Source organism: Ipomoea nil, unplaced genomic scaffold (assembly GCF_001879475.1).
Source record: "Ipomoea nil cultivar Tokyo-kokei standard unplaced genomic scaffold, Asagao_1.1 scaffold2761, whole genome shotgun sequence".
Classification (NCBI taxonomy): Eukaryota; Viridiplantae; Streptophyta; class Magnoliopsida; order Solanales; family Convolvulaceae; genus Ipomoea; species Ipomoea nil.
Window position 1 is genome coordinate 3,195,819 of NW_017619189.1, and position 24,390 is coordinate 3,220,208.

The 24,390-nt window shown below is 37.1% G+C and overlaps 1 protein-coding gene and 1 long non-coding RNA gene across 3 annotated transcripts; one reads left to right on the forward strand and one right to left on the reverse strand.

The window, feature by feature from the left end:
- Positions 1-4,554: 4,554 nt before the first annotated feature.
- On the forward strand, positions 4,555-22,914 carry LOC109157177 (ankyrin repeat-containing protein NPR4-like). The gene is made up of 6 exons (XM_019305104.1): positions 4,555-4,781; positions 4,891-5,352; positions 5,817-6,002; positions 6,788-7,215; positions 12,781-12,912; positions 22,172-22,914. Exons 1-6 carry the CDS (start codon positions 4,661-4,663, stop codon positions 22,778-22,780), a joined length of 1,938 nt encoding a protein of 645 aa, XP_019160649.1. The 5' UTR covers positions 4,555-4,660; the 3' UTR covers positions 22,781-22,914.
- LOC109157179 lies at positions 8,734-9,928 on the reverse strand. Of its 2 annotated transcripts, XR_002050185.1 has the most exons (4): positions 9,642-9,928; positions 9,372-9,435; positions 9,004-9,141; positions 8,734-8,900 (listed from the first exon to the last, which is right to left on the reverse strand). It is a non-coding gene; the product is annotated as an uncharacterized LOC109157179 (long non-coding RNA). The 2 variants fall into 2 exon arrangements; XR_002050186.1 differs by lacking the exon at positions 9,372-9,435.
- Positions 22,915-24,390: the final 1,476 nt, after the last annotated feature.

Sequence of the window (24,390 nt, forward strand, 5' to 3'; positions counted from 1 at the left end):
ACAAAGAAGAAAAATATGTAAGTGTTCAACTCTACGTCATCGATCAGCAGCAAAAAAGTTAAAAATCAATTCGTAGTTTTTTTTTTTTTTTTTTTTTTTTTTTTTTTTTTTTTTTTTTTTTTTTAAATGTTACTCCTCCATCCCAAAATATATGTAGGAGGTGAATAATTAAACTTGACTTATCTCTATACTAAAAAAAAAAAAAAAAAAACTTGACTTATCTTTATAATGAAAATTAAGGGGTTGTTTGGTTAGGGACTTTTGCACCGTGTTATGAGATTTGATTCTCATTATCTTACTATTGGAATCAAATCCTTTAGTAATTACAAAACTAATTACCCTTTTACTCATCTACTTTTGAAATGGAATCAAAAATAAAAGAGAAAAAAATGAAAAAAAAAAGTCATTGTTCATGCATTAAATATGGAATTTTAATTTATATACACATATATGTTGTTAAATACTCGAAAAAGTGTCAAGAACCTTGTGCTCAGATGACATGTAGTGACCTCTCCCACGTAGGAGGTCATGTGGATTTAGGCTAATTCTCAATACGAGAAGTGCCTCGCAGATTAGGGTGTTTTGCCCGAACTGCGTTAAAATTTCTCTGTGTTACATCTAACGTTCTAACACCACTGTGTCGATCCTATCTAACGTTCTAACATCACTGTGTCGATCTTAAATTCTTCAAGTATCAGAGTGGCCAGATTGCTAAAATTACTAGCAGGATCCTACACCATTCAGAGGAACGACACAATGGATTTTCCCAGAGAAGACTTATCTAATAACAGACATCCAACCCTGAATTGTACTATTCCTATTGGAAGACTAGAATGAGAGTTTGCATTATGTCTCAAGGTGAGAGAGTGTGGAGAGCTGTAGAAGAAGGATGGAAACCACCTACTAATGAAACACTACAAGAAAAAAATGCACATAGACAACGGTTAATAACCGTTGTCGTAGGGTAAAACTTCTGTTGTTGAAGCCGGTGTTGTTGTAGGTCACACGCATAGACAACGGATTTTAACCGCTGTCTTTTCTAGAAACGACAACGGTTTTTCAACCGTTGTCTATTAAGTGTTGTTGAAATCAGTGTTGTTAAAAGTCACGCACATAGACAACGGTTTTAAACCGTTGTCTTTTCTAGAAACGATAACGGTTTTCTAACCGTTGTCTATTAAGTGTTGTTGAAACCGGTGTTGTTAAAAGTCACGCACATAGACAACGGTTAAAAATCGTTGTCTTTTTCTTGAAACGACAACGGTTTTTGAACCGTTGTCTATTAAGTGTTTTTGAAACCGGTGTTGTTAAAAGTCACGCACATAGACAACGGTTAAAAACCGTTGTCTTTTCTTGAAACAACAACGGTTTCCGAACCGTTGTCTATTAAGTGTTGTTGAAACCGGTGTTGTTAAAAGTCACACACATAGACAACAGTTTTTAACCGTTGTCTTTTCTTGAAACGACAACGGTTTTCGAACCGTTGTCTATTAAGTGTTGTTGAAACCGGTGTTGTTAAAAGTCAAACACATAGACAACGGTTTTTAACCGTTGTCTTTTCTATAAACGACAACGGTTTTTTAACCGTTGTGTATTAAGTGTTGTTGAAACCGGTGTTGTTAAAAGTCACACACATAGACAACGGCTATAAACCGTTGTCTTTTCTATCAACGACAATGGTTTTTGACCCGTTGTCTATTCAATGTTGTTGAAACCGGTGTTGTTAAAAGTCACACACATAGACAACAGTTATAAACCGTTGTCTTTTCTATCAACGACAACGGTTTTTGACCCGTTGTCTATTCAATGTTGTTGAAACCGGTGTTGTTATAAGTGATGCACATAGACAACGGTTTTTTAACTGTTGTCTTTTCTTTAAAAGACAACAGTTATAAACTGTTGTTTATTGTGTGTTGTTGAAATCGCTGTTGTTAAAAGTCACGCCGATAAACTATTGTCTTTTGTAGCAAAGACAACAGTTTCAAATTGTTGTCTATTGTAAAATAGACAACGATTTTTAACCGTGGTCTCAAAAGAAACTGAACAAGGAATGATCTGAGGAAGAAATCAAAGAAGCTAACTACAATTTAAAAGCCATGAACTCTATATATGGGGCAGTAAGTGAAGAAACATTCAAATTGATATCTAACACTGAAATAACCAAAACAACCTAGGAAATCTTATGTAATCATCACGAAGGCAACACCATTGTCAAACAATCAAAATTGCAGATGATTCACACACAATTCGAAACTCTAAAGATGGAAGAAGACGAAAACATCACACAATTCAATGCAAAAATCCTAGATATAGCCGAAGTCGCATACAATCTAGGAGAACCTTTTCCCGAACCAAAATTGGTTAAGAAGGTACTCAGATCACTGCCCGAAAAGTTTCTCATGAAAGTCACAGCCATTCAGGAAAACACAAACCTAGACACATACAAACTCAGTGATCTAATGGAAAATCTTCAAACATACGAACTTGAGATGCTACAAGGAAACCAAACGTGTCAAATAAAGGATTAGCTCTTCAAACAAAACAAAATGTAGATTCAGATGATGACACACAAAGCATGGAGGAATCTATCGCGTTGCTCACCAAGAATTTCAATAAAGTGGTTAAAAAATTCAACAAATTTAGGAATAAAAATAAGAACTTCTCAAATAATAACGGACACAACTCGAATTCTCAGTCACGCACATTTGAAAACACACAAAAAAAAATCCTCAAAATACCAAAGGGATACAATGCTTCGAATGCAAAGGGTACGGACACATCCCATAAGAATATCCAACATACCTGAAAAGGAAGAATAGAACCTATATCACAACACTTAGTGACGACTCCAACAGTGAGAATGAAAATTCCAACTTTGTTGCTTTCACTATCAGGCACGAAGAGGAAAATACCTCTCAAGCGGACATACAAGAACTATTCGAAGCATATACACTGCAGCAATCAAACAGAAAAAACAGAAATACACTGAAGAAAATTTGCAAAAAACAGAAAAAACACTGATAATAGACATACAGAAAACCCAGAGATGTTGCAACACCACTTACAAGATCGAAGGGTTAGATGCTATTACTGTCACAAACCTGGTTATATTAAAGCATACTGCTGGCTTAGACAAAATCACCTCATGAGAAGGCAAACAAGGAGCAGAAAAATATAGGTCAGAAAATACCAACCACAAACAGTTGCTCTTACCTCCAGAACAGAAAGGAATACAGAAATATGGTATTTTGACAACGGATGCTCACGTTACATGACAGGGAAACCAGAACACCTCAGTAATATTCAACCAAAAGAAGGAGGACATGTGACATTTGGAGATGGAAGAAAGGGTCAAATCATTGGAAGTGGGACTCTAAATGTACTTGGTTTACCAAGACTCAGTCAAGTCTTCTTGGTAAAAGGACATAAAGCAAATCTAATTAGCATTAGACAACTATGTGATGACAATCTTCAAGTAAAATTCTCCAAAGACAGTTGCAAAGTTTATGATCAAAATGAACAGTGTATGATGCTAGGAAATATATCGTCAGACAAATGTTACATTTGGACGAATCAGCTTTCCTGGCATCTTTCCAAAGAGAATTAAGTGCAAATCTAGCACCAAAGAGAATGAAATGCAAATCTAGCACCAACCAAGCCCTCCGATCATTCATATATGCTACGGCCCTGTCCCGACAAAGTCGCCATTGACGAAGGTTCGTCTAGATTGTCGGAAACCGCAGATGACCTCCGATCAGTGGCGAACGACCTAGACACCTCCCTGACTCCATCCCAGCCACCTGATTGTTGATCCGCCGGTTGGATTGCCGGCAAAGGAACGGGAGATGAAGACGTAGGGTTTCTGCGAAACGCCTCTCTTGTCGTACGATCTTTAGATAGCTGATTGTGATGATCATCAGACGGCAAGATGAGGATTTTAGATGCTTTCGAAAGACCGTCACTAGCCTGTAGACGCTTAATTGCTGACCGGGACAACGTGTATACCTTCCGATGTACAGTTGCCTCCATCATCATCGCCTTGTCGTGAAACAACCACATTCTGATTTGTTTGTAGAAAGGGACAAAAATCATAATAATAATAATAATAATAATAATAATATTATTATTATTATTATTATTATTATTATTATATATTTATATAAGGAAAGTTATGTCTTTTACACATATATTCTATTATATTCCTTAAATAACCAATCACTGAAATAACATTCCTAAAATCTATTTCACAAAACCAAACAATAAAATATAATTTCTATTCTATTCCTTAATCACCTATTACTATACATCCCCTCTAGAATAGTATTTCTATTCCCTCAAAATTCATTCGGCTAAATAAACCTGGTGTAAACTGAGGTAGCAATGGATATATATTAGAAAATTAGAATGCCCTCATCTATAAAATCTAATCACGCACGTGGTGCAAGTTGTGCATAAAACAAATTTAGATGGTACAAGCTAAGTTTCTCACTATATATATATATATATATATATATATATATATATATATATATATATAATTGGCGTTTATTGTTTTCTTTCTTTGATATATAGTTTGATGTTTAGATAAATGGACATACAATTGCAGTGAGAATTGGTGAAGAAGATTTCAATTAACACGTACGTATTCTACGTTTTCAACATGGATGTTGAAAATCCTCCACCTTCTCCTCCTTCTCCACCTTCTCCTCCTGCTCCTTCTCGCCTTCCTCCACGTCCTCTTCCTCTGTTTCATTATCGTCAACAACTTCATCTTCAAAAAGGTAATTATATATATATAACTCCAAACAATTACATATAATGCATGAAAACTTATGAATATTATTTTGGATCTCCGATCTACTAATTAACAATACAATGATTTTATTCCAGCAAAATGCAAAGACCTGTATCACGCTGCCATAAATGGGGACTGGAAAACTGCAGAAGATATTCTACGTGAGACACCAAATTACGTTCGTTATAGCATTACAACAAGAAAGGACACGGTTCTTCACGTTGCAGCCTTGGGAGGAAACAAATTATTTGTAAGGAAGGTAGTGGAGATGCTAAAGTCAAGTGAAGATTTGGAAGAGAAAAATGACTATGGATGTACTGCATTCTATAATGCGGTTGTATCTGGAGTTGTGGAAAACGCTAAGTGTATGATAGAAAAGAATCAAAGGCTGCTAAGAATCCGGTCGTACAGTGAGATCACCCCTATCCATCAGGCGGCTTTGCAACGACATAAGGATATGGTTTCTTACCTCTACACTGTCAAACCTTTGGAGGAGTACTTGGAGCGCCAGGAACGCATTAAGCTTCTCAAAATTACTATTTATAACCACATGCATGGTATGCTATCTACATGTTTTTTTTTGAGTGACGAAGAAAATATTTTGTGACTCTAGTTGATCAACTTAAATTAGCTATAGCTGATGACAATCTCAAACAAGAAGGCCAATAGGTTACTCTATTGAATTATACGGAGTAATTACTAAATCACCGGTCTGACCAACTTGGTTGAGGTTGGCCTGTACAGGCTCTTTTTTTTTTGAAAGCTACAGACTCTATTACATTATATTATCTGTTCAAACATACTTTTTCTCAACCTAATGAGGCGCACAAAGAGTCAACAACGTCTCCTGAGACTCGATGAGAGAGGTCACTACATGCCATCTGAGCATAAGGTGTTTGGCCTGTACATGATCTCTTTAGTTTGCTTTAATGTGCTTATTAGGAGTAGGTAGTAAATAAAAAACCATCCATCTGCTCTAGATCGAGCTTCACTACCCAAAATAAAGACTATATAATTGCAGATGTGGCATTAAAGATCTTAAAGGAGGACAGAACATTAGCCTTAACTAAATTCAAAGGAAATCGATCCTTCTTGCATATGTTAGTTCACAAACAACGTATAGCACCTACCGGTGGTGACAAACAAGAAGCAGGAATTTGGCAAAGATTTTTTGGCTCAACGTCTGCACTCTTCTCTACGCGTTTCTGTAAGATTCTTATATTCTGTCTCATTTTATCTGTCATACTTACTATTTATTGGTCAAACCAACTCTTTCTTCTTTGTTTATTTTCTTTAGTATTTTTTATTTATTTTTATTTTTATTTTTTTTGTGTTTAATAGTACTTTTAGTGTAGTTTCTAAATATATAAAATTTGTATACTAATAGTAAACTTAATATTATGAAAAGTTGGATTAGAAAAAAACTTTAGTGAAATCTCGTTAACCGAACCAGATAGATAAAATGGGACGGAGGAAGTATTTAATTTTTAATTTAGTCATCTCACTATTACTATTTTCAATTTTAGTCATTAATTTTTAGAGTTATCAAATTTACTAATTTAGTCGTGAATCCTTTAATTTATTAGTATTGAGGATTAAATTAGAGATGCTTTTTCAAAAAAAAATAAATAAAAATAGAGCTGCTAAAATAAGAATATTAAGACTTTATTGTCCAAGTAGGAGAAACATACAATTGGAGCAATAGTCATGAATTTCCAATTTTTACCCTTAATAATGTTAATGATTCATCATTCATACTAGCTAGGAAAAACTAACGGTACAGTAAATTAAATTGGAAAAGATTCAATACTTATTAATCGAAAACTAAATTTGGTAGATTTAAAAGTCAATGACAAAAATTAGAAGTGATTGACAGTTAGAGGCAGGACTAAATTTGGAAATAACTCAGCTCTTTAATTAATTTAAATGGTGTCTCAAAAATACATGCATTATACAACATATGAATTTATACTACTTAGCTTTTAATTATAGTGCACAATGGAATTGAAGAAGAACGTTTAGCAAAGACAGAAGCGGGAGAGTTACTTGGCATTATTTGGGAAGAGTATCGTAACCTAGCTGATTATGAGTTTAGAGAAGTAATTACGCATGAATATGAGATACTTCACTACGCTGCAAAAGAGGGGAATGTTGGGTTTCTTGACATGATTCTTGAGAGTAAGCCTGATCTGTTTTGTGAGCGCAATAAAAGCGGGCAGACTATCCTCCATGTTGCTGTGTTATACCGACAACAGAATGTTGTGAGTTATATATGCAATAAAACAGGCTATAAAGATATCATGACTCTCCTTCTTGACGATAACAACAACAACATTTTGCATTTAGCCGCAATGGCTGGAAACACATTATTGTGCAAATCTCAGGATAATGCAGCTGATGACTACCTATGGATTGATGAGGTACGTATAGTAGGTAATCCAGAAATAATATAATAATGTAATGGAGCCGAGCTTTTTCGGTGACCAGGGAAACACACAGCTATTATTCGAGGATTGCTTGTGATCTTAGCTGGTAAAGGACCACAAGAAAGTAAACCAGCCTAGGTTGTCCATAGTTAATCGGCTCAAACCAAGAGAATTGGATTTGAACTAGATTACAATGTGTATCCCTAACCATCTTAGCAGGGGTTACCTCGGAGCTAAACTTTTTAGAATGCTTGCTTAATTGCTTTTGTTGAGTTTGTCTCATATATGGATTAGGAATAAGTGGTTGTCTCATACTAGGAGTAGGAGTGAAACGGGTAGACCTATTGTATAGGGATTGGATGCCTATAAATATATTGGTTGTATCCCTAAAGGGTGGTGTCACCACTATCACCATCATTATGAATAAGAGTATTGTTTCACTCCCGTGGACGTAGGCATATTGCCGAACCACGTAAATCTTGTCTTCTTTATCCTTTCTGCCATTATTATTTTTCTTGTTCTTAGCTTGTTAATCTCAACAAATTGGTATCAGAGCATTGTTGAGATGGCCAGTTCAAGTACAAAATTCGAGGTATCAAAGTTTGATGGTATAGGGAATTTTGGGTTATGACGTTCTAGAGTAAAGGAAAGGATTTGTTGGCATATCTGGGCCTTCTGAAAACCTTGAGGGCGGAAAATCCAGCAAATCTAGTTGAAGAAGCAGGAAGCTACGGACGTGGTACATGCTGATGATTCTTATTATAGTGAAGGTGATGTTCTAGCGGTAACTAGTAACAAGTTTGAACATTGTTTGGATTTGTTGGGTGTTTCTAGATGCTAGATGAGAAGTTGGTGAGGGGCGCTGTAGTGTTGGGCAGCGCGGATACCAGGAGGGGTCGTGGACCTGGTATCAATATGGGTCAATATTGTATCGGTATGGGCCAGTATGGCACTGGTATGGGCCGGACTTGGCATAAGTCACGACTAGGGGTGGAAATAGGCCAGGCCGAGCCAGGCTTTAGAAAAATAGGCCTAAGCCTGTTATAAAAATCTTAGGCCTGAGCCTGGGCCTGAGCCTGTAATAGGCTTTTTTTTAGGCTCAAGCCTGAGCCTACAATAGGCCTGGCCTGGCCTAAAGCCTTTTTAAAAGCCTATTTAATATGTAGGCCATTAAAAAGGCTTCATGCCTGGCCTATTATCAAATTTGTTCTTTTGATCTAGTTTATCATGTACATACTATTATACTAAACTAGATCAGGTAGTTCGGATGAATACAGAAAGACATTTCAGAAACTAAAAGCAAATTAAAACTAACTGTAATCGAAAAAATCATATATATCATTGTAGTGCTCTTACATTTTCTTTGACCATAATTAGTAATGGATTAAAAATAGAAGCCACCACTACTACTTGGGAAAAAACACCATACAAACTCAATTGGATATAATTACTTCATCGATTATTTGAACAAAATTACTTGTGTTCAAATTATAATAAATTATATAAAGCAGCATAACGATTAGCTTCTCCAGTTTGCAATAGCTGCTCGAAATGGTGAAGATCCTGAATTTTAACCGAAGTGGCACCAGGTACTAATACTTGTCCAGTCTTTGCATCCTCAACAATTGAGATTTTATCTTTTCATGACCAAGCAAATCTTGTATGGATTCCATGTACAACTGATTGAACAATGAGATTTTCAGTTAACAAAAACTTGATACAGTACAACAAAAATATTCTCATTCACCATAATTTTCATTGTTACGAGTTGATTTCAATTACCTGAAGATAGGAAATTTCCACACTGTCAGTCTCAGGAGATGTATTAACAATTATGTCTTCCAATGCTCTAGCCATGATGCCACCCTTAATCACATCATCTTTAGCCATTACTGTCCCATTATACCCATCCAACACACTCTGCAAAAGCATATCAAATTGCTTTTAATTTCTGAATATTCATGCTAACACAACCAACATTATATATTCAGTACAGGTTTATAATCCACATTTATCTACTGCCATCTAGGTACTAAAAGAAATGTATACTCCTGAAAATACAATGAACAACACTAGACCCAAAGTTTCAATTTATAAGCCCTTCAGAAGTAAGCAAAATGCTAACGATTAGACTTCATTAAGCAACGAACCTGCAAAATTGGAAGTCATTAACAATTCGGTTAGGCTAATCCATCTTCACCCTCTCCAGATGATCTACGCAAAAATAGAATCCTTAACAATTAAATCTACATACGCCAAAATGCAAAACAAAGAGTCAAAGATCCAAAACACCCCAAAATTACCAATAAAATTACAGTGAAAAAAATTAAATAGTCACTAAAATTTTAACCAATAAATAATGTGAAATTTCATTTGTGCTCTAAGATCGAAAAAACTAAAGAAACTAGAGAAGTAATTACCAAGATAATCTACAAGGATTCTTTCGTTACAGAAGCGGCCAGTAGGTTGGAGACTTGGCGAGTGTCGAAAAGTGTGGTTTCCACTGTCGACAGAGGAGTCTCCAATCACGAACAAAGCCAGAACCAGCGGCGGAGAAGAAGGACAGGTGGGAGACGCCGAGACGGAGCAGAAGCATCGTTAATGAAACCTTGAACGTATCTGTAGGCTTGGTCCGGGAAGGAAAGGGAAAGGGAGGGGATCTGTAGGCTTGGTCAAGCAGATGGAAGGAAAGGTAAAGGGAGCGACGGTTTACATATATAAGTAGGGAGTGGAAGGAATCTGTAGGGTTTACATATATAAGTAGAGTTATATAAAAACATGTATATATATATATATATATATATATATATATATATATATATATATATATATATATATATATATATATATAAACAGGCTTGGCCTTATTCATATAGGCCTTAAATTGGGCCTAAGCCTGGCCTATTTATTAAATAGGCCAGGCCTAACCAAGCCCTAAACAGGCCAGGCCATAGGCCCCTACAAAGGGGCCTGGCCTATTTCCACCCCTAGTCACGACTGGTATGGGAGGACTTCTCGGGAGGACGAAGAAGTTCGTGAACATGCACTGGGAAGCGTTTGATGCTGCGTTGTGCGTGTTGCTGGCCAGTGGTAATTGCTGGTTAGTGGAGCATTGGGCAAGGCACACGGGTTTAGTGTGACTTTGCAGGGGCGCTGTTGTGTTGGGGCAGCGTGGATACCAGGAGGGGATATGGACCTGGTATGGGCCGGATGCAGGAAGTCAGCTGAACGGGGCAGTTAGCATGAGTCGCGGCGGTATAACAGGTCGACGGCTGAGGGGCGAATGGCTTGGAACAAAGCGGTTCGTGTACATGCACTGGGTAACGTTTGATGCTGCATATGCATGCGGCTGGCTAGTTGGGATGAGCATGGTTGTTCCTACCCATGTGTATATGTGAGATAAGTTTTTTTCTCCTAAGGGGCATAATTGTGAAGGTGGAGATGGTGAGATAAGTCTTTTCTCCTAAGGGACATATTTGCTAAGGTGGAGATTTGTTGAGTTATCTTTTTCTCCTAAAGGACATATTTGCGAAGGTGGAGATAGTATTTTCTCCTAAGGGGCATATATGTGAAGGTGGAGATGGTGAGATAAGTCTTTTCTCCTAAAGAGCATATTCGTCAAGGTGGAGATTTGTTGAGTTATCTTTTCTCCTAAAGAACATATTCGCCAAGGTGGAGATTGTTGAGTTTGTCTCATATATGGATTAGGAATAAGTGTTTGTCTCATACTAGGAGTAGGAGTGAAACGGGTAGACCTATTGTATAGGGATTGGATGCCTATATAGGGTTGTGTCACCACTATCACCATCACTATAAGGAATAAGAGTATTGTTTCACTCCCGTGGATGTAGGCACTTTGCCGAACCACGTAAATCTTGTCTTCTTTACCCTTTCTGCCATTATTATTTTTTATTGTTCCTGTTAATCTCAACAAATTGGTATCAGAGCACTGTTGAGATGGTCCGTTCAAGTATAAAATTCAAGGTATCAAAGTTTGATGGTATAGGGAATTTTGGGTTATGGCGGTCTAGGGTAAAGGATTTGTTGGCATATCAGGGCCTTCTGAAAACCTTGAGGGCAGAAAATTCAGCAAATCTGGAAGAGGCTGATTGGAAGGAGTTGAAGAAGCCGGAAGCTATGAACATGGTTCAAGCTGATGACTCTTATTATAGTAAAGGTGAGGTTCTAGCGGTAACTAGTAACAAGTTCGAACATTGTTTGGACTTGTTGGGCATTTCTAGATGCTAGATGAGAAGGTGGTGAGGGGCGCTGTTGTGTTAGGGACAGCGTGGATACCAGGAGGGGATATGGACCTGGTATGAGTCGGGCTTGTCATGAGTCACGGCTGGTATGAGCTGGGCTAATATGGCTTGGTGTTACGGATTGCTTGGGACGAAGCAGTTCGTGAACATGCACGGGGAAACGTTTGATGCTGCATGGTGCGTGTTGCTGACCAGTGGTAATTGCTGGTTAGTGGAGCATTAGGCAAGGCACACGAGTTTAGTGTGACTTTGCAGGGGCGCTGTTGTGTTAGGGGCAGAGCGTGGATACCAGGAGGGGACATGGACTTGGTATGAGCCGGATGCAGGAGGTCAGCTAAACGGGACAGTAAGCATGAGTCGCGGCGGTATAACAGGTCAACGGCTGAGGGGCGAATGGCTTGGAACAAAGCGGTTCGTGTACATGCACTGGGTAACGTTTGATGCTGCGTATGCACGTGGCTGGCTAGTTGGGATGAGCATGGTTGTTCCTACCCATGTGTATATGTGAGATAAGTTTTTTTCTCTTAAAGGGCATAATTGTGAAGGTGGAGATGGTGAGATAAGTCTTTTCTCCTAAGGGACATATTTGCTAAGGTGGAGATTTGTTGAGTTATCTTTTTCTCCTAAAGGACATATTTGCGAAGGTGGAGATAGTCTTTTATCCTAAAGGCCATATATGTGAAGGTGGAGATGGTGAGATAAGTCTTTTCTCCTAAAGAGCATATTCGTCAAGGTAGAGATTTGTTGAGTTATCTTTTCTCCTAAAGAACATATTCGTCAAGGTGGAGATTGTTGAGTTTGTCTCATATATGGATTAGGAATAAGTGGTTGTCTCATACTAGGAGTAGGAGTGAAACGGGTAGACCTATTGTATAGGGATTGGATGCCTATAAATATATTGGTTGTATCCCTAAAGGGTGGGGTCACCACTATCCCCATCACAAATAATAAGAGAATAGTTTCACTCCCGTGGATGTAGACACATTGCCGATCCACGTAAATCTTGTCTTATTTATCCTTTACTGTCATTATTATTTTTCTTGTTCTTGTTAATCTCAACAGCTTTTAATTAATTTTATGTTATCCGTTGAGTCAATTGCCAATAACCTTGTGGTCTAGTGGCACGAAGTGACTCTCCCAAATGGGAGGTCATGGATTCGTCCCTTAGTAAAGACAATGGGGGCGGTATTGACTACTGTATTGTAACATAGTCAGTAATCTTAAAAAAATAAAAAATAAAAAAATCCTTAGCTTCTAATAAATTACAGCTAATACCCCTTATTAATTATGCATACAGGAAAAGGAGCCATGCGCAGTGCCACAAAACAAGAAACAGGATGATCATCGGGAGGAGAAGATTATGCCAGAATCAGTTCTTTGGTTATCCACAGCAGCCCTTCAATATGAAAGACAGATTTCATGGTTTATGGTGAGAACCTACCTACTGAACCATATCCTCCTTTAAGCAGTATGCATTTATATATAGCTGTTTGATTGATGATATCATTTGCATTCATGGATCGGAATAGCAAGGTAAGTGTAACAACCATAATGATCTCCGTCTCATATATATATATATATATATATATATATATATATATATATATATATATATATATATATATATATATATATATATATATGTTGCGGATTAGAGGATGAAGATGGATGGAGAGATCGAAAGTAGAAAAGAAGAAGAAAGGAATTATTTCATTAAGTCTCAGCAATCCTCATTACACTGGCTTATATACAAGGCCATTTGAACAACTGGAAAAGGAGGGAAATGAACAGTAAGAATAACCGAAAAATAACCACCAAGGTGATTGAGATGGTGACACGTGGCTTCATCTAACAACACCATCTATCATCATCTGAAAGCCCCCCTCAAGCTGGATTGTACAAGTTGAGTAATTCAAGCTTGGAAACATAAGTGGTAAAAGAACTAGGGCAGTGAGTCTTTGTAAAGACATCTGCAAGTTGATGTTCAGATGGAACATGAAATAGCTTGATCAGGCCATTGTTGAGTTTCTCTCGGACAAGGTGGCAGTCCAACTCTATATGTTTAGTGCGTTCATGGAAGACAGGGTTCTCTGCAATGGCAATTGCGGATTTGCTATCACAATATATAGCCACAGGATCAACTAACTTTACTCCAAATTCTGCTAACAGATAGGATATCCACTGGATTTCACATGTTGTGGCTGCCAAGGCCCTGTACTCAGCTTCGGAGGAAGACTTGGAAATGGTGGGTTGTTTCTTGGATTTCCAGGATATCAATGCATTCCCAAGAAAAGTGCAAAACCCAGTGACAGACTTCCTTGTATCAATGCATGCACCCCAATCAGAATCTGAGAATGCTTTTAGTTGTAAGTCAGAAGATGAAGGGAAGAATAGTCCTTGTCCAGGAGCAGCTTTTATGTATCTTAGCACCCTTTGAGCAGCTTGTAAGTGAAGATGAGTAGGTTTATCAAGGAACTGGGATAGTTGTTGAGTGGCAAAGCTTATGTCAGGCCTTGTGATAGTCAAGTATAAAAGCTTGCCAACTATTCTTCTGTACTGAGTATTGTCTTCAATGATGTCTCCTTCATCTTTGCTTAATTTATGGGATGGTACTGTAGGGCTATAAACTGGTTTTGACTCAAGAAAACCTGTATCTTGAAGTAGCTCAATGGCATATTTCCTTTGACTAATTACAATGCCCTTTTTCTGTCTAGCTACCTCCAAACCAAGGAAGTATTTCAGAGGACCTAAGTCCTTTGTCTGGAAATTTGCATTAAGCTTCTGTTTTACCTCTTGAATTAGACTGAGATCTGGTCCTGCAACCACAATATCATCCACATAGACCAGCATGGCCACATAGGAATGGCCTTCTCCCTTGATGAACAGAGAGTTGTCAGGTAAGGACTGTCTGAACCCCATCTTCTGCAAAGCCAAGCTTAGCTTTGTGTTCCATTGCCTGCTGGCCTGTTTCAAGCCATAGAGGGACTTGTTCAACTTGCAAATTAGCCTTGTATTTGTTACTGGATAGCCAGGTGGTAGTTGCATATATACTTCCTCATCTAAATCTCCATGCAAAAAGGCATTATTGACATCCATCTGATGAACATGTCAATCTTTTGCTGCTGCTATAGCCAATAATGTTCTAACAGTGGTCATTTTTGCTACTGGACTGAAAGTGTCCAAGTAGTCAATGCCAAGAGTTTGATTGTATCCTTTTGCCACAAGCCTTGCCTTGTATCTTTCTATATTGCCATCAGCCTTGTACTTGATTTTGTACACCCACTTGCAACCAATTGGCTTCTTGGAAGGGGGCAATTCCACCAAGGTCCATGTGTTGTTTTTCTGTAAAGCTTTGATTTCTTCCTGCATTGCCTGTCTCCAACACTCATCCATAGCAGCCTCCTTATAGTTTTTAGGCTCAACCTGGGAAGTAATGTTCATCACAAAAGACTGGAAGGGTGTGGCCAGCCTGCTATAATCCATAACCTTGCAGATAGGATGAGGAAATGTCTTTAAAGCTGCATTGTGACAAATATAATCATGAAGATAAGTGGGAGCATTTCTCTGTCTTGTTGACCTCCTGGTGACCTCTGGATGAGATTGGGAAATACCAGGTGAACTATCAGCATGCTCATCTGAGCCAGGATGAGAATCAGCCTGCTCACTATTGTTGCTACTGCCTGAATTGTGTCTGAGTTCTCTGTTGAGCTCAGTGGCATCACTCATAGGAGATTGACTTGTCTCTCCACAAATGTCATGTGTTTGACCCTGAACATCTTCTTGTATGGCTTCACTCATAGGAAAGGATCCCACAGTGGGCAGTATAAGCTGAGTGTTGTCCTTTTCTGTCTTGTTAGCCTGCTGGAAAGGGAAAATGTGTTCATAAAAAATCACATCTCTAGATATAAAAAGGTCCTTGGTCATGAAATCATAGACCTTTAATCCCTTTGTCCCATTGGCATAGCCAAGAAATATGCACTTTCTGGCCCTTGCATCTAACTTTGACTTAGGGCCAACAGTTGTGGCATAAGCTAGACAACCAAAGGTCTTCAAGTGTTGATATTGTGGAGTTCTTTTAAGCAGGACTTGATAAGGAATCTGATTGTTTATGGCAGCAGATGGTAATCTATTTATTATGTAAGCAGCATGCAAAACACATTCACCCCATAACTCTTCTGGTAAATTGGCTTGAAACCTGAGAGCTCTTGCAGTTGCAAGAAGATGGCCATGCTTCCTTTCAACCCTGCTGTTTTGTTGGGGTGTATAGGCACATGAGGTCTGATGTATGATTCCCTTTTGAGAGAAAAAATCAACCATGTTAAACTCTATGCCATTGTCTGACCTGATGCATTTCACCCTGGATTCAAATTGAGTTTCAACCATGTTGCAGAACTCTGTGATCAAGCCCCTAACTTCAGATTTCATCTTCATCAGGTATATCCACACTGCCCTACTGTGGTCATCTAATATAGTAAGGAAGTAATGGTGTCCATGTATTGTAGCAACTCTGTAAGGACCCCATATATCCCCATGTAACAAATCAAAACAATTAGCTTAGTAGACAAAGATGCACTATGTTGAAAAGGGACTCTTTTCTGCTTAGCAAAATGGCAACTGTCACAAATCATTTCTTTATTTATTTGAATTGTGGGCTCCAACATTTTGAGAAACTGAATTTTTGAATGTGAGGCATGCCCTAATCTGATATGCCATAGGCTACATTTATTGAGGGTTGGAATAGAATTACAAACAGATAGAGTTCTAGGAGGGAAAACAAGGTGATATAAACCATTTTGCAGCTTAGCTCTTCCAATCATTTTGCCATGGATAACATCCTGTATAAGGCAGTGATTAGCATGTATTTTCATCTCACAATTGGACTTCTTAATGAAGGCACTCACAGAAATTAAATTGTAGCAGAAGCCAGGAACATGTAGGACATCATGGAGCACAAAATCATCAGATAAGTGAACTGAACCAATAGAGGTAATTTCAGCTTGCTGACCATTTGGTAAACTCACATGGAGATCATGGACTTTTCTTTGATGGCTTAGCAGTTCCAGATTGCACACAATATGGTGTGTGGCACCACTATCTACTATCCAATCACTCCTATCAAACTTAACTGAATTGGTTGAGGGAATCATACCTTCAGTTTGGAAGTCAGTGGATATGATATTGACACTGACTTGAGATGGCTGATCAAAAGGTGAGTTCTGGTTTGCATTGATGGACTTATTTGTCTGCATAAACTCCATAAACCTTTTGACATCATCTTGTGTAAAGGACATTCAACTTTCAGCATTGGATTGAGTTGGAGATGGACCCTGTGCCTGATTAGCAAAACCTTGGTTCCTTGATTTTGGTTTCCACCCTGGTGGATAACCATGCTTCTTATAACATTTGTCATGTGTATGGCCTGTGTAACCACAGTAAGTACACACTGACCTCTTGTTAACAGCAGAATTCTTCTTGAATCCTGACTGGAATTGCCCATCTGTTCTAGTCATCATCACACTAGCTGAGCTGTTTTCACCTGTCTGATATAGTTGACTTGCAAAACCAGTGTTAGCCATCTGAAACTGTCTCTCTTGTTGAGAAATCATGGAGTATGCATCATTCACATCTGGCAGAGGCCTCATAAGCATAATCTGATTTCTGGCCCCTGAGTATTTCTCATGTAAGCCAATCAGAAAAATAGACAGCTTATCCTTCTCAGAGTGTTCATTCAGCTGATCAATCTTCTTTCCACATTCACATTTCTCATTGCAGGCACATTTCAATGGAGGTCAAAGAATAGTCAGTTCATCCCACAGGAGTTTTTGTTTTCTAAAGTATTCTCAATGAACTATCCCCTTGTTTAGTTTGATATATTTCACAATTGATCTCAGCTATCCTGAATAAATCTTGTTGGCTAAATCTCCTTTTCAGATCACTCCATATGCCATACGCAGTGTCAATCCACAAGACACTCCTTCCTACAGTTGGAGTCAGAGTTATTACAATCTAAGAGACAACTATATTATTGCACCTTTCCCAGGCAAGGTACCTTTCTAGGTTATCTCTAGTCGGTTTGGTTATGCTTCCATCAACAAAAGCTACCTTATTCTTACATGAGAGAGCCATAGTCATGGCCCTAGCCCACGGATGGTAGTTCGTTCCATCTAAAGGAACTGACACCAATTCCAGTGCAGGATTTTCGCTAATATGAAGGAAGTAGGGATTCGATTGAGATTGCGGATCAAAAGTTACCTCAGAACCATTAGATCCTGTGCCTGGATTTGATGGAATCTGCGACGTGTTTGCGGTGGCTGGATTCTCGATCGGAATTTCTGCTGGAATAGTCCAATTGCTAATCGGAGGCCATGCGTTCATCGAACCAGAAGCCATTCATGAAGAGCTTTGCGAATCTCAGTCTTCCTGCTCTGATACCATGTTGCGGATTAGAGGATGAAGATGGATGGAGAGATCGAAAGCATAAAAGAAGAAGAAAGGAATTATTTCATTAAGTCTCAGCAATCCTCATTACACTGGCTTATATACAAGGCCATTTGAACAACTGGAAACGGAGGGAAATGAACAGTAAGAATAACCGAAAAATAACCACCAAGGTGATTGAGATGGTGACACGTGGCTTCATCTAACAACACCATCTATCATCATCTGAAAATATATATATATATATATATATATATATATATATATATATATATATATATATATATATATATATATATATATATATATATATATATATATAAGGGAGCATGTTCACATGAGAACAATCTCCCAGGTGATCGATCGAGAACTAATGACAAATATGATCTCTCCATCTGTCATGATTCAAGACTAAAAATCAATGAAAAATGGAAAAAAAAATGCCGTGTTATTTCTGTAATTTTTTATAATTACGATTGTATATTTAAAAATGTTTGATTGCATTTAGAAATACTTGACAGTGTATTTGAAAATGCTTTGAGTGTACGGAATGCACTATTCTTATCCACACACATATAGACACACACACACATATAGAATTAGGTTCAAAGACGGTTGGTGTGGCCAGGTGCAGTCGTGCGGTTAAATATAAGCCATTGATTTTTCTTAAATTAATGTTCAGGATTACCAAAATTTAAAAAAAAAAATGCAATGGTAATTTGGTAATTTTTGCATCTATGTCAAATTTAAGGTGTCTGGTTTTCCTTCTTAAGGTGCATAATATTTGTGCTTAAGGTGCGTGGGTTTAATTTTGTGCTTAAGGTGATGTGAGTATTTATTGAAATTTAAGATGCGTAATTTTTGTGCTTAAGGTGCGTAGGTCTTGTGCTTAAGGTGCGTCGTGTTTCTTCTTCAAATCTGGAACAAAACAGAAGGCGGCAGAGGGCCGGTAACGGAGCACTCCTTGCCCACCACCCTTTTCCCTTTTGAACTAAGGGGTATGAGTCACGGGGCTCCCAGGCCCTTAGCTCAGACCCTCAATAACAAAACTTTTGAACTAAGGGGTCTGCCAGACCTCTAGCTCAGACTCTCAAGAACAAAACTTTTGGACTAAGGGGTTTGCCAGACCCCTAGCTCAAACCCTTAGGAACAAAACTTAAGGTGCACTATTTTAACACTTAAGGTGCGTTGTTCTAACAATTAAGGTGCGTCTTTGTTTCACTTACGGTGCGTCATTGTTATAAACTGCAGGTGCGCGATGTTAATACTTAAGGTGCTCCATTTTAACACTTAAGGGGCACCATTTTTTAGCTTATGCTTCTTTTTTCAAGACACGCATTTTTTTTTTAATTTTCATTGATTTGAGTCGTTGATCTAGATTTGATCAACGGCTCAGATCTAACCGCATGACTGCACCTGGAGCATCCCCGCACCCGAACTCATCCCTGTATATATGTGTGTGTGTCTGTGTACATACATACATACATACATACAGGTATTGAAACATATGAGAACAAGTCTTTAAGAGAAAACTAAAACAAATTCCAACCATACATCTTGAAAAATTGGATGTAATAGATCTGTATTTAAAAAAAAAATGCGGTGACATTTTCATAATTATCACCAATTTTACTATGTAAACTTGAATACTAAAACATATGAGAACAAGTCTTTAAGAGAAAACTAAAACAAATTCCAACCATACATCTTGAAAAATTGGATGTAATAGATATGTATTTAAAAAAAATGCGGTGACATTTTCATAATTATCACCAATTTTACTATGTAAACTTGAATACTAAAATCTACAATTTTTAGAATTTTCTAGATTTTTACATTTAGTATTAAAAGATTGCACTTGCAAAAAAGTGAAAGGAAATTGCACTTAGGGTTTCGATTTTAGAGTTTATGACGGTATTTTTTGTTTTATTTGGTTTAGTGGTTCATTTTTTACTGCTTAACATCTCACACAACAATTATATCGTGGACCATGGTCCACACAGCTTTGTAGACCATGGTCCAAAAACGGTGTCGTTTCTTTAAGTAAAGAAACGGCCGCCGTTACATCTTAACGGAGCCCGTATTTTTTGTGTGTTAGTTACAAAATGAAACTGCAGTGTATCTACAATGAAACCGTCTCAAATATTGTTTTTATATTATCAAATGAAGCTGTAGTTGAATTGAAATGAAACTGTAGTTGTGTTGAAATGAAACTGCAATGTATATAAAATGAAACTGAATAACAATTTCACATATTTGAGTGTATATTATCAAATGAAATTGTAGTTATATCGAAATGATACTGTAGTTGTGTTGTAATTAAACTATAGTATATATAAATGAAACTGAATAACAGTTTCACATATTTGAATGTATAATGTCAAATGAAACTGTAGTTATATCGAAGTGAAACTGTAGTTATGTTGAAATGAAACTGCAGTGTATATAAAAAAAAAAAAAAAAAAAAAAAAACTGCAGCGTATATTGTCCAATGAAACTGTAGTTATATCGAAATGATATTGTAATTGTGTTGTAATGAAACTAAATAATAGTTTCACATATTTGAGTGTATAATGGTCGAATGAAACTGTAGTTATATCGAAATGAAACTGCAGTGTATATAAAATGAAACTGAATATTTTATACAAACAGAACTACTTTATGCGAAACAGTGTGGAACGGGTGCCGTTTCTTTTCATTAAAAGAAATGGCGTCGTTTTGGACCATGGTCCACAATGCTTCGTGGACCGTGATCCACGGTATAATTTACCCATCTAGCATTTATGGTTTAGATTTAAAATTTAACTTTTTCATTGATTTTATAAACTTTACCAGATTTGTATATTTAGTTAGAGTAAATTTCAATTTTGGTCCAATGACTATTTGGGTATTGTTAATTTCAATCCACGACTTTAAAAACTAACAATTGAGTACCTTGACTATCCAATTTTTATCAATTTTGGTCCATCCGGCCAAATTACCGGCCAATTATCGCCGGAATCTTGTAATGGATAAAATTTTGGGGGCAATTTAGTCATTTGCTCTCCTCTTTTCTTCTTCCCCCCGTCTCTTCTATGCCGCCGGTTGCATATCTATGTCTTGAGCTTGTACACCTCGAACTCCAGTGCTTCCTCTTCCCTCTTTACGCCAGGAACATATACTCTTTGTTGCTTCTCAAACATATTAACAAAAACACAAACATTAGTGATAATTATGATAAATAGTATACAAATTCAACCAAAATTTGAGATAATTGAGGACCGTTTTAATTTGAACAGGACTGATTGTGGAGATGCAGATAGAGAATCAGATAGACAATTGATTGATTTGGACTCACCGATCAGCCAAGAGGTTGAGTATTGAGCGGTTAAATCGGAGAAAACACCCAAGATTCAACAGTTTCATGGTCAGAGATTCCTACGGCCGCGAAGGTGGCGTAGAACCATTTGAGTTTGAGCTGACTTGAGGAGAAATTTTATTTTCAGATTGTGTAGGATGAGTTTGTATTGAAAGTATCTCATCTTTTGTTGTTTAGTCAATTTTCAATTTTATGCGGAGTATTGCTGGATTTGCTGCAACTTTTCCTTTTGTTCTGTAGGAAATTCATCTCCTTTTGGCTCACAATTGCGTCGTTCTCTGGATTCACTACTCTTTGGGAGATGGAATTTCTATCGTGTCCATGTTCATGTCATGTTGCCGGAAAATAGGGGACCCCACCCAAACTCTGATGCTCGGCGGCATCGGCTCTGGCTCGCCTGAAGTCCAGTAGAACGGAGAAGAAATAAAAAGGAGAGCAAATGACTAAATTACCCTTAAAATTTTATCCATTACAAGATTCCGGTGACAATTGGCCGGTAATTTGGCCGGATAGACCAAAATTGATAAAAATTGGATAATCAGGGTACTCAATTGTTAGTTTTTAAAGTCGTGGATTGAAATTAACAAGACCTCAATAGTCATTGGACCAAAATTGAAATTTACTCTATTTAGTTATTAAAGATGACATATTTAATGGTTAAAGTTTGCATAATGAAGTTTATGATAATTACGAAAATGTCACTGCAGGCATTTTTTTTTTTTAATCTGATCAAAACCATCAAATATTTACAGATGTAAAACTGATGTTTGTTATTAGTTTTCTCTTGAAGGTGTGTTCTCATGGAATCCAAAGCCTATATATATATATATATATATATATATATATATATATATTCTAATTTCCTAATTATCCTTTAATTTTGAGGTGTTAGAGTGTGGAGAAGATTGTGCCGTCATCATATCATGACATGAGAAATGGGGAGGGCAAAACCCCAAAGCAATTGTTTTTGAAAGAGCACATGGAATTAAAGATAAATGCAGAAAAATCCATTAGAGGCACAGCAGATTCATGCATGATTGTGGCAACCTTAATCGCCACCGTGGCGTTTTCTGCCGCCTTCACCGCACCAGGTGGTAATGATGACAAAACAGGTATTCCCATATTTATAAAACGAGCAAGCTTTACAGTTTTCACAATATCGGATGCTGTGGCAATGATCTTCTCAATGGTCTCAATTCTCACATTCTTATCCATCCTCATTTGGCGCAATACGGATGACGATTTTCATTTGGCATTGAAAAGATTGTTCGTAGGATTCGCAGCATTGGGTGTCTCCATATGTGGGATGCTCTTCGCTTTTACCGCTGTCTTCTTTCTGGCGTATGGAAGGGCATGGCAACCAATTCTTATTGCCGCATTTGTGGCTCTGCCAATTGCTTCCTTTTTGTACCTAAATGATAGGTTGTGGATTGATGTTGTTGGGTCAATGTTGCTTAAGTTGCTTCCCTTCACCAAGCAGACAACTTATGTTGGAGGATAATGAAGCAGACCTAACTGAGAAAGGTGGTGAAGAACAAGGCTTGTTATTGTAGTTTCTTCCTATTAGTTTGTTGTAATCGTTTGTTTTGTCTCCTTTATATATCTGTTGTATCTCTTTCCTCTCTGGATTTAGAACTTTATGCATTCAATAAACTTTCAAGCTTTTCCTCTCGCATGTGATCATGTCGTACTTCATCATGGTATCAGAACAGCAACGAAGCATTTTCACCTTAATGAATCTAAATCTTTTACCACGCACTACGATGAAGTTTGATAAGCATAAAAGAAACGAAATAATTGATGGTTTAGTCTTTAATTTTTTAAAAATGTTTCTTTGATCTCTATTTTTCATAGCAAACTATAACTCCTTGCAAATTCAATTCATTCTTGTTATAATAATATTATTATTATAATTATTAAACCAATGTCTAATTAGTTTGTTAGAATTTAGAAAGCAAATATGTGAGGTGTGTGGACGTGTGGTTGCAGAACGTGGAGCACTTCATGCAGCACTAATTCCCTACACTTTAGCATTCTAGTCATTTCTCTTGCTATAAATATGTTTACTTGCAAAGCATTTCAAAAGCATCCCATCAAATAAACATTATCTGTTTATTTCTCTCTCTCTTCTCAAATATATATTATATTATATTTAATATATCTAACAATTCTACTTCTCAATAGGTAGAATCCTTGTCCAAAATGGGCAAACAACTTCATGACCACAACCATTATCACTTTCAAGTCTTAAAAGCTCTTCAAAATTCCATACATACTTTAACCCAAATTTTGGTTCCCTTCAAACACACCACACAAATCACCCTAGCCATGTCCATTTTCCACTCTCTGATACTGCTTCACCATTAATGGGAATTGAGCAGTCCCATCCGCCTATTCCTTGGCATCAAAACAGGACAAGGTACTCTCAGCGAGCAAGTAGTGACCTACTTGACAAATGTAATAATTATAAATTAAAGAAATTGAATAGAAATTTTACTCTTAGTTTTTAATCTTTTGGGCTATATATGGGATGGATTGGACTTCAATTAAATTTTTATTGTTTATACTAGTCCAACCTGTTCCATATTTTAACAAGGTTAGCATAGTCTAGTTTAAACAATAACTATACAGATGACAAGGTAACATTGGGCATTATTCCAATCGCGCAATGCGCATAAAAAAACTAGTAATTAATTAATAAGAGTAAAATAGAGTACTAATTATGCCAACTTTGATTGGGATGTGGTTCGAACTTGACCTTTCTAATTGAAATCAATGAGTAAGTTAACGGTGAACTAACATAAATTAACGGAAAAGATAATATTTAACGCAAAAGTTAACGGATAATCATATTCATTAAGGATAAATTAGGAAGTCCAAAATAAAAATTAAAATCTGATCAATCTGAGCCATTCATTTGATTAACAAATTTGACCGTCATTTTTTCTACTCATTATAGGCCTAACTCTCTTGGGCTCTTATTAGTATAGTAGAAATAATAATTTAGTAGCTACAAAAAAAATACATATGCATTTCTTTAATTTAGAATTATGTGTCTACAATGTCTTTATTCAAAAAAAAAATTTATTCATTATCAATAAATTAAATAAG